General features: G+C 43.3%; 1 protein-coding gene across 6 annotated transcripts in view; it reads left to right on the forward strand.

Annotated features, from left to right (window-relative positions):
• The window catches only part of TIAM1 (TIAM Rac1 associated GEF 1), a 317,485-nt gene that overhangs the window by 205,275 nt on the left and 98,091 nt on the right, over positions 1–14,119 (forward strand). For all 6 annotated transcript variants that reach the window (XM_088481651.1, XM_088481650.1, XM_088481655.1 and 3 more), the window contains one exon: positions 2,506–3,476. In XM_088481651.1, the coding sequence (XP_088337777.1) occupies positions 2,517–3,476 (960 nt within the window). In that variant the 5' untranslated portion in view covers positions 2,506–2,516. The remainder of the gene's footprint in view (positions 1–2,505; positions 3,477–14,119) is intronic.

Genomic DNA, 14,119 nt, shown 5'->3' on the forward strand with positions numbered 1-14,119 from the left:
ATTAAAATTGCCCAAATCTTCTGCAGAGAGTGGCGAATGCCACGTTAAAAGCAGTTGAGCACCACTGGTGCAGTAACAAAGTAAAGCTTTATGCCCGCTCAGTATGGAGACGGGATACATTAAGGTGGTCGTTCATGATGGACTTTTTTTTTTTTTAAAATTCAGATCTTGTACGTTTTTCTCTGAAGAGATGTTCAAAGATTGAATCTACCTTCAGGGAAACTAGAGTTTCCTTTTGTGTTTAAGCATCAGGAGACTTGCACGCGGGTCATTCTGCTTTCCCTTTTATCCGAGGTCACCCATCCATTTTCCCTGTGAGAACCTTCCCCGTGTATCCGTCTGTCCCTTTGTGCCGGCCAATTTGTGCGATACGCTGGAAGTGGCTGCGTCCTGGGCAGATCATTAGAGTGAAGTAGACGGAGTTGGCTCTTGACATTCGGCTTTGAACCCCTGCTTGTGTTTGCTTGGTGCATTGTGAGAAAACAAAGGGCAGGGAGAAAGATGGGTGTCATTAGCTATTGGGAAAATTCTTAAATGGTCCGCTTCCGTCTACAGTCTTCCCGTCTGTTATTTCCAAACCTGCATGTCCTATTTACAGCGGTATGTGTTAAATATTGTATTGTACCCTAACGTTGTATAGTTGTTGATCAGTTCCATCCGACAACCACACAGGATTACCTAAAATATATATATTGTTTTTCATATTAGTGTACAAATTCTGCAACAATATCCCATTCGCTTGTAGCACTCTTAGGGTATGATTCAGGTTGGAACGCGAGGCTGCGGACGCACGCAACCGGTCGATGTTTGCGTACTGCACATGCGTATGCATCGCAGTGTGCAAGCCGGCCACTGCGAACGGGTATGCGAACGCAGCGGACACGCAGAGGTACAAAGAAATGATTGACAGGAAGCATCCTTTGGGGCTGGAGAGGGGGGGTGGTCGAGGAACGCAGGCGTTCCTTTGAGCTTTAACGCCGTTACAGGGGAGTGCATAATTAAGCCCCTGCGATGGAATACGCAGTCAGATCTATACATGGCGACAGGAAGTTTTGCAGGTTGTGAGGCATGTCAAGCTCAACTACAACTGTGCTTATGGGTCCGATGTTAACGATGTTTTCGCTGACTTGCGGATGTATGTAATGGGAAGTGGGCGGCTTGGTATAGTGCTGTGATCGCATTCATTTGCATATTTTTGCATCGAGCGGGTGCGTGCGATTGCAGACTTGCTATTCGTGCTAAATCAGGCCCTTAATCCAATTTCAGTTTAATAACTGAATTGATGTTACAACACACGCTAAAAACATGCTATAATCATCGTATAGACATGCTTCTAGAAACAAAAACTGTATACGACTGCTCTTAGCTATTTTAGTGCAGATAGAAAATGACAATTTATTTATATATCTCTGTAACAACAATCATAAGGCGACTAGAATTCTGGCGCTAATCCCACCTAGACAAAATTCAGTAGGTCACCAAAAACAAATGAATAAAGAGGCACTTCCGTTAACGTGTTGGTCTCTTTCTCGACCCAATTTGAAGTGTCAAATCATAAGTTGCTGTTCTCCATATATGCATAATATAAAGTAATACTGCAACATAGTGCAATAAGGTACAATTTTAATAATCGAAAAATCCACAAACAGATTAAACAATTATACTCTGATAAAAAAATCCTGTTCTATAAAAATCACTATCACACAGGTAGTGGAGCCGTGATAGTCGGGCATGTAGATATTAAGAGTTGGAGGCTCCGGAACCTCAACCTCAGCTGGCTCTGTCACGGCCTGTGACAGAAGGACCTTTCTAGTTTAGGTTGGAGAAAGAACTGGACAGCCATGACAGAGGCAGCTGAGCGTGAGGTAAAATTGTACCTTATTGCACTATTCTAGTCACCTTATGATTGTTGCTAGATTTGTTTGGGTTAAGGGGTGTTTACCATGACTAGAAATCAGCAGCTGGAAATCCCTTATGCGCCATGGTCTGCTGTCCTAAAATATCTAAATAAATAAATATATATATATATATCCACATGCATATTACTTCCTTGCGCATTGGACAGCCCTTCCAGCCGCGACATGCTGTAGCGTGACTGACTAGCGCCAGCCGCTGACACCGTAACGTAGCATTTTGTATGCAGATACGCCCTCAGTCTCACACAGAATATATAGGCATGCCGCATATCTTAATTAGCAGAAGCTGTTTGTGCGCCCTATTCACATCGCTGTGCGAATAAGGTAAAAACTTGCACGAAAAGTTGCTCAGCGCTGCCGAGTTGCCGGCGCTCATGCGTGATGTTTAATGCGACTTGTAGCGCACGGAGGTAAGATGTATGTGGACACATCTGTATATAATATCTGTAACAAACTATGATACACATTGGGGTTTTAATACTCTTGATTAAGCAAAGAAATATCTACAAAGCAAAGTGTTACAGAACTTTTTTTTTTTTTTACATCCAAATTTTAATTCATTTTCATTCATACTGATTTATCTTTGCAGACGGTGAAATCATGGGAAACGCTGAAAGCCAGAATGTAGAGCAGGCTTTGTACGGCAAAGAGCACCCTAGCTTGGGTCGGAAGCACACCTCTCGCTCTCTCCGCATCTCTAACAAAGCCGCCCGCCGCACTCGACATGCTTCGTCTGGAAAGCCGGTTCACCGGAACTCCGAAGTTAGCAACAGGTCCAGCAGCACTCCCAGCATCCCACAGTCTCTCGCAGAAAATGGCTTGGAGCCGTACTCCCAGGATGCCAACCTGGATGATTATGATGGCCAAGGATGGGTGGACGTGGGCATGAGACCAGTCTCCTACCACACAGATTCTTCCGTCACTCCTAGTCTGAACAGCAGCACCGTCCTCACCGCAGCCTCCGTGCAGAGCATGCAGGACTCAGAAGAAAGCCGACTCTATGGGGAGGAATCGGCCTATTTTCCAGATGGAAACGGTCGGTCTCAGATGTATTTGTCGAACGGGCCAAATCTCTTGGATGCTGCAAGTTTTAAGAAAAAACGCTCTAAATCTGCGGACATATGGCGGGAGGACAGCTTAGAGTTCTCGCTCTCAGACCTGAGCCAAGAACACTTAACCAGCACTGAGGAAATCTTGTGTTCCAATGAAGACAAGGACTGTGAGGAAACCATTACAAATGACCCAGCAGACTGTTCGACGCAACTGGGCTCTTCCCAACGTGCCAACTCTTTAACAGACTTGTACCCGCAGAAGAGCCAGCATGCCTCCATCAACGGTGTCCCCAGGAACAAGTTCATGATCTACTGTCGAAACTTGGTGTCACACTCGCCAGAATCCGTACAATACAAAACATCCCCCACACCGGGCGAAGAGCCGCCGTCGTACAGCAATTATAATACCCTTCCCTGCAGGAAGTCCCATTGTCTTTCCGAAGGTGCTACAAACTTGAAACTCAGTCACGGCAACAGCATGCATGGGCGGAGAGCGAAAACGACTCAGGTAAAGTTTTGAGCTTGTATATCGGACTGGAAATAAATTATTCGTAAGCTTTTTTTTAAAAAAAAAGTGCTTATTGAACTGAGTGACCAATTGGGGCTTCTCTAGTAATAAAATGCCATGTGGACAACTTGTGCTGTGTCGCACAGCAACCAATCGGATGGCTGCTTTCATTTGTTGCACCTCTACAGCCTCTCTGGTTGCCGTGAGTTACAACAGATTTGTGAACATTGCACCCTGTGTTATTACTGTTATATAATCATTAGGTCTCATTATTGGTCACATTGTATATAGTGGAATAATGTTGAATTTACAGGAACTAGCGACCACACTTTCCTCCATTGTTCATGAAATATATATTTAAAATCCGTTTGAAATAATAAACTAAGGTTGGGGAAGCCGCTTAGTTGAATTCAACTAGAGCAAGATTTTCTCAGCCCTTGTTCACCAATGGACTGCAATAGTTTTGTTATAAGGAACCAGTGGCATATTGCCAGGAAACTAATAAAGTTGAGTTATGACCTATTACAATGTAGATCTCATTGTGTATTTGTGAAAACTGGTGGCGTGACCAGGAACCAGTGACATCACCTGAGGCGCTGCCTAATTTATATTAATGAGGTATTGGTTCTAGGGAATTAATCTGCCACTCATGAATATTGGTTCGCCCCACAGAACGTTGACCCTTGTATGACCTTTGGCAAGCTAATACAGTTAGCATGGGACACAGTCGGGAAGCCGATGGACGGAATGCCGACCGCCAGCTTCCCGACTGTACAATCCCGGCAAGGGTTAAATGACAGGCGTCGAAATCCCAACGCCCGTCATTTTCCCTATGCCGGGAGCCTGACACCTGGCTTACCGATCGAAGGTAAGCCAGGCGACGGGCGCGGACAGCCGTGGGGAGGGGGAGGGTTAGGTTTAGGGTTTTCGGGGGGGAATTAGGGTTAGGCACCCCACCTGGAGGGTTAGGTTTAGGCTAGGGGAAGGGGGGGTTAGGGTTAGGCACCCCCGGGAGACTTCGGTTTAGGCGGCGGGGAAGGGGGGGTTCGGTTTAGGCACTTGGGGGGGGGGGGGGGGGGGAGGTTAGTGCTAGGCACCCCTAAGGGAGGGTTAGGGGGGGCGGGGGGGAAATTAGGTTAGTGAATACTTACCTTGGGGCGATCGGGATTTTCATCCTTGTCGGGCTGCCGCTGTCGGCCGGCAGTAAATTATACTGAATCCATTAACATAAGTATTTCCCATACAAAGAAATCGGCCTGGGTGCCAAGTGTCCCCATTGAGGTGCTGTCCTCTGTAGTGCCTGGTGATGCTGGCTGACTTCTCCCACAGTCACTTGTGGGACCTTTCATCCAGTTTTAGTGTAACTGAATTAATTTAATTGATTGAGCTTGGCTGCTCCATATGTCTCTGTCTGGCACAATTTGCATAATTCCCTTCTCCTGAATTATGACGTCTCGTGGTCCTATTTTATTACTGCTGTGAGAAGTCTATGTTCTGCCTTAAGCTAGACTTGTAGCTGCAGAAGTACATGTGTCAGACAGAGATGTGCTGATGCCGTGTAGCTGTTCTAATGCTGTGTGCCTATCCTCTCTGTCACACACGTGTCTGCCTGCCAGTCTGTCAGAGATATGGTAATGCTGTGTGCCTGCCCTGCCAGTCTGTCAGTGATATGGTAATGCTGTTTGCCTGCCCTGTCTGTATGTCAGTGATATGGTAATGCTGTGTGCCTGCCCTGCCAGTATGTCAGAGATGCGGTAATGCTGTGTGCCTGCCCTGCCAATGTGTCACAGATGCGGCAATGCTGTGTGCCTGCCCTGCCAATGTGTCACAGATACAGTAATACTGTGTGCCTGCCCTGCCAGTATGTCACAGATGCAGTAATGCTGTGTACCTGCCCTGTCAGCATGTCACAGATGCTGTAATGCTGTGTGCCTGCCCTGTCAGTATGTCACAGATGCGGTAATGCTGTGTGCCTGCCCTGCCAGTATGTCACAGATGCGGTAATGCTGTGTGCCTGCCCTGTCAGTATGTCACAGATGCGGTAATGCTGTGTGCCTGCCCTGTCAGTATGTCACAGATGCGTTAATGCTGTGTGCCTGCCCTGTCAGTATGTCACAGATGCGTTAATGCTGTGTGCCTGCCCTGTCAGTATGTCACAGATGCGGTAATGCTGTGTGCCTGTCCTGTCTGTCAGAAATATATTAGGAGATAATTAGGAAACTCCATAGCAGGAATGATGTAGGACTATTTATGCTGAGAATAAGGATTATCCAGCAGCGTATATTGGTGATTAATTATTAATAGGTAGTACAGTTTAAGCCCTTGTCCTAGGCCGGTTACAAGGAGACACACATGCTACACTTGCATTATATTGTAGTAGGAGAGCAGATACTTGTGCTGTGTTTGGAATTTTAAAAAATATAACTGCGTTCTCTGCTGCAAAATATAAGGGGAGATAAACATTATATAGGAATTGGCTTATATAAGCAAAAATGTTATAACCGTAGGCATCAGTACCAGTTACGCCAAATAGTGGGTCATTAGTTCAATGTCTAAGCTCCTTGAAGAATAGCAGATGTATTCTGGTTGCTATGGGTTACATCGCCCTTTTCCAAACTGATCGCCATTTTCCCTAAATGAACAAACTGAACGCTGCACCCTTTACTGTGGGCGTAAACATGTTGAATGCTGAGTGTTTGTGTCTTTACTTGATGGCTAAACAGCTGACTGGTGTGAACAAGCCAATATTTACCAATACCTAAAGTCTGACCCTTCACCCTCACGTGACCCCTCGCATTACGCTCAGAGTAATCTTATCCAAAAAATACATTTGTTACAACCAGGTGTCTAGGAACTCTACACCCTTCTTTTAGTCTGCATTTGTGTCACATAAAACATAACATTTCTTACATAGCTTGATGGAATAGCAGATAGATAGGTATTTAACATATAGGACGGTGGTCTGTGGTCCGAGAGGTGTTTTCTGTCCTCGCCAGTAAGCTTTGCCCCTTTTTTGTACTGAGAAATGAAGTCTATTGTGGCGTATGAGTTTGGAGCTTATTGTTTGCGGCTTGCAATACCTCCTAATGGCGGGGGACAGTCTCCTGGCATCAGGTTTGTCCCACCTAAATCAGGATGGTTTCCTATCAGGATAACATGACCGAGCGCTCCAATCAGCACTGTCACGCATAAAACGGGATAGTCGGGAGGTACGCCTATGCATTTTATTGTGGTACTCTCTAGCAAAAGCAAGAAGAGGTTTTCCACAAAATGTTAATAGCAATGCACCCGATTACTGATAAAAACAGTGGTATGGACTCATTAAAGATGAGTTTCATTGTTCTACCCATTGTACTAGCAATAACAATGTTGGTAAAACGCGTGTAGCTGACACCAGCTAGTATAATACCCGAAGATCAGAGTAAATACATATATTTCTACCTCATACATGTGTTTGGCAGCCAGAAAGTTGAAGTACAGCATTTTCATATCACCTCAAGAATATGAAAATACCAGATGAGTACAATGAGTTCCTCTTTTTTTTTTTTTTATTTAAAGTTATTTTTTTTTTTCCAGTTACCGCTTTTCATCATTTCCTCACATTTTCAGGAAATGAGAAACTGATCACATCTCCACAGTGAGACACAGAAGACCCCACCCCACCGCGCCTCACCTGAGCACCCCACCAAACTCTTAACACCACATCCCTTTAGGGAGTGTTTGGACCATCCAACAGTGAAGACATGTTAGATCCTAAAGGGGCTGCTAGAGATTTCCCCCCCCCTCTCGCATACAGTCCTGTACTATAAGCAGAGCACAGGAAGTCTTAGGGGTCTATTTACTAAGCAGTGTTAGGAGACAGAGCGAAAAGTGATAAGGTACCAGCCAATCAGCTCCCAACTGTAATTTTTCAAGCACAGCCTGTGAGATGACAGTTAGGAGCTGATTGGCTGGCACCTTATCACTTTTCACTCTGTCTCCTAATATTGCTTAGTAAATAGACCAGTTAGGGTTTACAGAGCTCTCCCCAGTGCTTGCTTTCAAAGCATTTGTCTAACAGTTTCTAAAAAATAATCCGAAGTCCTGGTATCCATAAATGCGGCCCCCTTATTCCAGCTTCGTGCTCGGGTATCGTACAACTTGATAGACCCATGGGGGTATATTTACTAAACTGAGAGTTTTTAGAAGCGGAAACGTTGCCCATAGCAACCAATCAATCAGATTCTAGCTATTATCTCCTAGAAGGTGCTAATTACATGTTTAGTAGAATCTGGTTGGTTGCTGTGGGCAACATCTTCACTTCTAAAATCTCTCACTTTAGTAAGAGTAAATATACCCCATAGAGTGTGCCATAAAATAAATGTGTGGAAAGTCAACTCTGAGGCCAAATACGATATAAGAATCATCCCCTAGCTTATGGTGACAGCACCCAGGGTTACTTTTTACCTGGTTTTTGCATTCACCGCAAGTGAATTCATGGAGGTCAATGGAGAATGTGCAAGTTCTCATCACTTCCACTTATCAAAGTTGAACATGTTTGCCAGTCAGTGTCACTGATGTTTTATGCCTCGCTAGTGGGTACCCAGCCTTGCAGGCCAAGAACCTCAGACCTACTTTAGCAGGAGTCTCAGACAAATGCATCGCTCACAGATGGCATCTTGGCAGGAGGAGGCCGCTTGTTTTAGGGCAGGGCTGCCAGGAAGAAAGATGGCGGATGGGAATAAGTATGTAGCTCTTGTTGATCTGTGACCCACTGTACACATGGCTGAAGCAGTCGTTGCCTTGCAGTCATGAATGTATTTGAGAATGCCTCGCATTAATATAGTACTTGTATGGAAAAAAATTATCTCTGTTCACTTACAATTGCTGTATAATTTTCTGCAAGCACCTTCCCTGTATACAACACTATATCTCCTTCCACTAGAAGTGTCTCGGCGTCAGTGGGGTTAACTGTGGAGCAATAGGGAAAGTGCTTTGTACTTTAATGACAACATACGGTCTTGTGGTTAGTCGCACGTGGTCATTTTCTGCATCCAGCTTCTCCATATAAAACATTTTTAAAATTAAATGATCACAGATGGAGGCCCTTTGTTTCTCCTTTATGTTCTCCCATAGTTCATTTTATTTTGCATGCATTGAAATAATGTACCCTGCAGTCCCATCTGGGTTTTCAGTTTTATTTTTCCTACTGTGTATTCCTGTATTTAATGAACACACAAGTATTATCGCTTCCTGAGTGTTTCTCGTTTTGTATTCTTTATTATGGAACCCTCTTGTTCATGGAATGTCTTAGAGCAGTGGTGTCAAACTCGGGCCCTACAGCTTAAGTGCAACTACACGTCCCAGCATGCAGTGCCACAGTTTTGCTATTAGGGCATGCTAAAACTGTGGCAGGGCATGCTGGGATATGAAGTCCCACAAAAGCTGAAGGGCCCCAGTTTGACACCACTGTCCTAGAGCATCCTGGCACCGATGGTGGGAAATGACACGAGGCAGGTACATCACTGATAAGCAGTACGCTATGGGCGGCTATTATATACAATGCACTTATCACATGGTTTGTAGTAATGTTATTGGGAATTCCACATCAGCATTGCCATACATTTTTAGTTCAGCCTCCTCTCCCCATGTGTAGGTGATGAGTTACGTAGTGTTTAGCACATTTGGGCATGCAACTTCTATTCCCCCAAACATTTGCAAAAATGTTCTTCGCAGTACATTATCTAAATGCATTTTTAACTTTTTTTTTCCATACACGCCTATTTCTCATATCTCAGTGCTTATATGGCTTAATGGCACAGTTCTCTAATTGTGTCGTAATAGCACAGTATGCACATTTCAAGCATGGCCCATCCACCTTACAGTAGGGATCGATGATCAGGGGGTTCAGATTAGTCGTTTGGATCTCTAGAGGACTGTTACTTGCTTTCTGTGACTTTTTCCCACCCTGATGATGATCACACTATAACGATACGCAGCCGATCAGTTCTCTAACAGTGCAAAAATCACAATTATAGACCCATTTTGTTTATTGTAGCGTCTATAAATACAGAAATATTGAATTTTGGCGGACACAGCAGCAGATAAGCATTCTTGCGGTAGCATTGCCTGCTGTCTCGGATGACCAAGCCGTTGTTTTGACATTCCGGTTCATAGTCAACTAGAGTTATTGTCCCTGAAGTTTGGCATTCTTCAAGTTTATTTGATCCCTACTCTTTACCATGACTCGGCAGCTTGTCTAAACTTAAATAGCTGGTTACATAAACACTTAAGCTGTAAAACAATATGCAGCAGCTGTAACAGCAATCTATTCCAGGGCTACAAAGTGTGTATTGGGAAGTAACAAAGACTCCCAGGAGAGGCCGGGGCGTGAACTGGAACAAATGGAGCGTTATAAACCCATGGAAACCAGGACTGCGCACAAGTGATCATATTCCTCCAGCAGAGAAATGCATTATGAACGATAGATTCTACTATTGTACTTTTATACTGAATAGATGCAGTGTTCCTTTTATTTATGTTTTTTTTCACATTTAACGTGAGATGATTTCACTCCTTTCTACTGAAAGCGAGCGAGCTCTAATAGTGAAGTCTTATCTGCAGCAGTGAGAATGGATGTGCTGGCTTCTCCACCTTGCCTTTCACAGCAAATTTCAGATGTTAATTAGTCTAAAAGCTCAGTCTGCAGGGCAGAATAAACAGTGAGCAGTCAGGATTTTCACTATTTATTTGCACGTTTACATTCACTAATATATTTTCTATATTTCGCACCAGTGCAATATTCTTCCCTTCTTTTTTTTTTTTTTTTAAAGAGCGTTTTCAATCAAATATTGGAGACGTCGGTGTTTCCTCCCGCACGCACTTCATGGTATGGAAATGAGAAGCAATCACTCAGAGCCCCATTCTTTATGGTCTTCAATCCTCTCACTTCTTATGTTAATCTATTAAGACTATTACTAGCTGTGTTTAAGATACTCCCTATGTGATGCATAAGCTTTCGAGTAACAAAGGGATGAGGCTCTAATGACCAGAGAGATTTGCATGCTAATGGCTTTAACTGACGGCATCCAGCGTTACAAGTAGCCGCTCGCACGATGCCGAATTGCCCTGAAATGTAGGAGGAATTTACAGAAAATCATGTTTTGTCATGGAGTAAAGGAACGTTCGGCTCTGAGACACAGATAGGGTTCGTAGTGTGTTCCCGCTGGAAGCATCAATGAGCGTGGACCCAAATATCCGTGGAATGTGTACAGCGGTTGAGAGACGATTGGTAGGACGGCAACGCACTAAAACACCATTAAACATAAAGTACGAGTAACCTCATATAAAAGAGCCACTAATGACATTCATACATAGTATGTCAACGTTCCCGGAGCTTATCCCAACTCAGTGTATTAAAGATGAAGCTTTAATGGAGGAAGGGCTTTTCATATGCACTTTAGCCTTCGGGTCTGCAAACTTATGGAAGTATAGCACGGTCCAACGCCTTTAGCTAGGAAATGGCTGAAATCAGAGAACAGTAGCTTGCAGTAAGCCGCATGGCAAACGTAAGTACAATATCTGACTTCTCGGATTATGTGAAGGGATGGGAACTATATAACCGTATGTGTTGTCGCTGTTTATATAAGGCTACTTGTGTTTTAGCTTTAGTGGTCATTTAAGAAAGCTTAAAATGTAATACTATACGTATTGTAACTTTGCCATTTATTGTAACTGAAATCCTTATGAAGCTTCCATGACTTATATTTTGCGTCTTGATTTTCTCTCTCTCTTTTTTTTTAGTAATGACCTGGATAACATTGTTACAGCTAAATATTATTAACAAAAGCAATAAATATCCGAGGAATCGGTGATGTAATGAGAAGCACTGCATAGTTCAGCTGTATTTTCTTTTGCGCAATATTTTGAAGTGTTGCGTTTCCCATGTAACGGCTGGCACCAGCGTAGGGGCATACATGCTGATACTTAGCCCTTAGAATGCTTCCTGTAGTGAGTTGATGACCACCCGGTACAGTACCTGGAAACTGGCAGAAGTTGCCGAGTGTGCGCTGCCAAAATTGCCGAAATGATTGGGGATAACCATCAACATTGATCATATAATTATTGGTCTTTTTGGTAGGTCCGGTTTGCAGAGAACATCTTAATGAGTATTGGTTCCACTGCTAAATCGATTTAATTATTTTAACTGGTACTACTTATACTTACCAATGCTAATATAAATGGTTGCTCTGGGTTACATGACCTCTCTCTCTCTCTCACATTACTAAACCAGACTGATTCTGTTGACCGTGAGGTTCCGTAGTGCACTTTTTTTTTATGAACACACAATGGCAATTACAGTAATAATAACATAACATAACTCATTACTGCTCACAGGCCTATTATCATTTCCTACACATCATGTGGAAACCTTACCCGTGAGGTTACGTAGTGGCAGATTGAATCACCTCCTAAGAATTCGTCTCTTGTGTTTGGTTCACATACCAGTGGCATCTACTACTGACACTGAGCAAGTCTTGTTTGCCCTGTTCTCCGGGTAAATAGCTGCTATAAACATTGTGCATTGCTGTTTATACAAAGGCTCCTTGTACGAACAGTTTGATCACCTCTTCAGTTTCCCTGATTGGGTATACAAGCATACAAACACACTGAGCTCTGCGTCCTTGGACTCTGAACACCAGGGCAATGATGGCCCGACACCCCAGAGTATAGGAATAGTATATAAAGCCATGGGTCATAAGTATTCATTACATGGTCCATCAGTCTTCATTTGCCTTGAAAAAGGTGGTAGTGTTGCGTCAATGATTTAAGCAATTAACTTTTTGCATTCGAAAAACAATTGGGCGACGTCTTCTTTACACTACAAGTTGTGTGTCGGCCCCCTGAAATCTTGTGTGGTCTGCATTAACGTTGTCCACATTTTGCTGGCAGTTCCTTGTTATTACATAGAAGTTCTTTAGCATATTCTTTATAAGCCTCAGACAACACAGCCATATTGACAGTGATTTATAAACCCAAATGTCCGTCTGTGCCTGGCTGTGACCTAAGGATAAATGTGAGCTTATAGTCCAGTGTCAGTGCTGTAATAATACATCAAAGATATTTAATTCCTTATTCCTATTCGTCACTTCACCAAACGGCCACAGTGTCTATTCTGGTCTCCTACTATACATAATCCTTTTTTGATGTTTCCAGTTCATCCTGCCCTTTTGCCTTTGTGAGACGTTCTGTATCTGGATTCCCTTCTGAATAATCCCTAGATTTTTTTTCTCCTTGTGCATTCAGCCCAATATATTAGTAAATCGTATTATTGAAATAGAGCCGGCTACGCATGATACGGTATAAAGTTAATTATAGCCGTACTCCTTATTGGCTGTATTGTATGAGAAGGAGCCACTCTGTGCTGGACTCAAGCAGCCGGACATTTGCTCAAAACTTGGGCCGCATGGACCGATCGGCATATGCTGGGAGCAGTCATCTCCTGTCTGTATTTACCAATGCCAGCAATAAAGATCTTGTAATTGGCCATGAAGTTTGATTTGGTAGCACATACAGTGATATAGGGCCAATTGATCTGTACATATTACATTTCTGAGCATATGTGACCTGTATAATATTTACATTGCTGCAGCAATTATATTGTTTATTTGTGGTAAAATCTACTTCAAAGGAACCATTCTTAAATACCACATCTATATACCCGGTGCAATATATCACATCTGCTGTGCAGCACGGCCGTGGCGATATATCGGGGGGGTTAGGAAAAAAACACATGGCGCTCATAGATGTATCGGGTGTACACATGTAGCATTCATCGATTGTACAAACGATATATCGTTTATTGTCTACCCAGCTACTCTGCTATGAGGGAAGAGCCGTGAAACACAATATGTACCAGAACTTTTCATCATGTCCATTGGTTATGGTATTTATATATAGCACCGCTGTCTGTGTGACCTACAAAGCAATGTATTTATTATATCTAGTTATCTAGCTTTAAAGTGTACCCGTCACCTGAACCCAATGTTCAGCCCCTCAGTTCACTAGATACTGCAAACCTCACCGAAATATGAGACTTAAAACATTTATAACTCAGTGATATGTTTTAGTACTAATGTTATTTATTTGCCGCATTCTCATGAATATTGTTTCGGTCCATAGGGCGGGCGTGTAAACTGTATAATCTCAGTTTCCCTGCCCATTATAACCTATGTGGATTCCGGCTTCCTGTAGAAGTGCTTTGTGAATGGCTGCTACAGTATTCTGGGCGCACACGTGACATCCCGGCAATATATATATTTTATGATGTGTTCTGGCATGCGGAGACTAAAAGCTGCTTTTGTTGTTAGACGTCAGCATCCCATCTAACACTACACTAAGGGACAGTGAACCTAAAATACAATGTGACCTAGACAGGATAAGGCGGTTGTTTGTCCCAATCACTAGTATACATGTCAACGTTTCCAATACGCTATGTTACAAAATTGGCAGATTCTGGTATTGATAATAACTATTTATGTGTTTGGTCTTTGGATGACTCCACATTGTCACCGCAAGAGCCCCGCACAGCCGGAGGTCTCCCTTTTGTGATTTTGGGGAAAACATTTTTTGGATTTTGGTAATACAGGTTGGGTCTCCCATAT

Source organism: Taudactylus pleione, unplaced genomic scaffold, assembly GCF_031769625.1.
Source record: "Taudactylus pleione unplaced genomic scaffold, aTauple2 ptg000276l, whole genome shotgun sequence".
NCBI classification, from domain to species: Eukaryota; Metazoa; Chordata; class Amphibia; order Anura; family Myobatrachidae; genus Taudactylus; species Taudactylus pleione.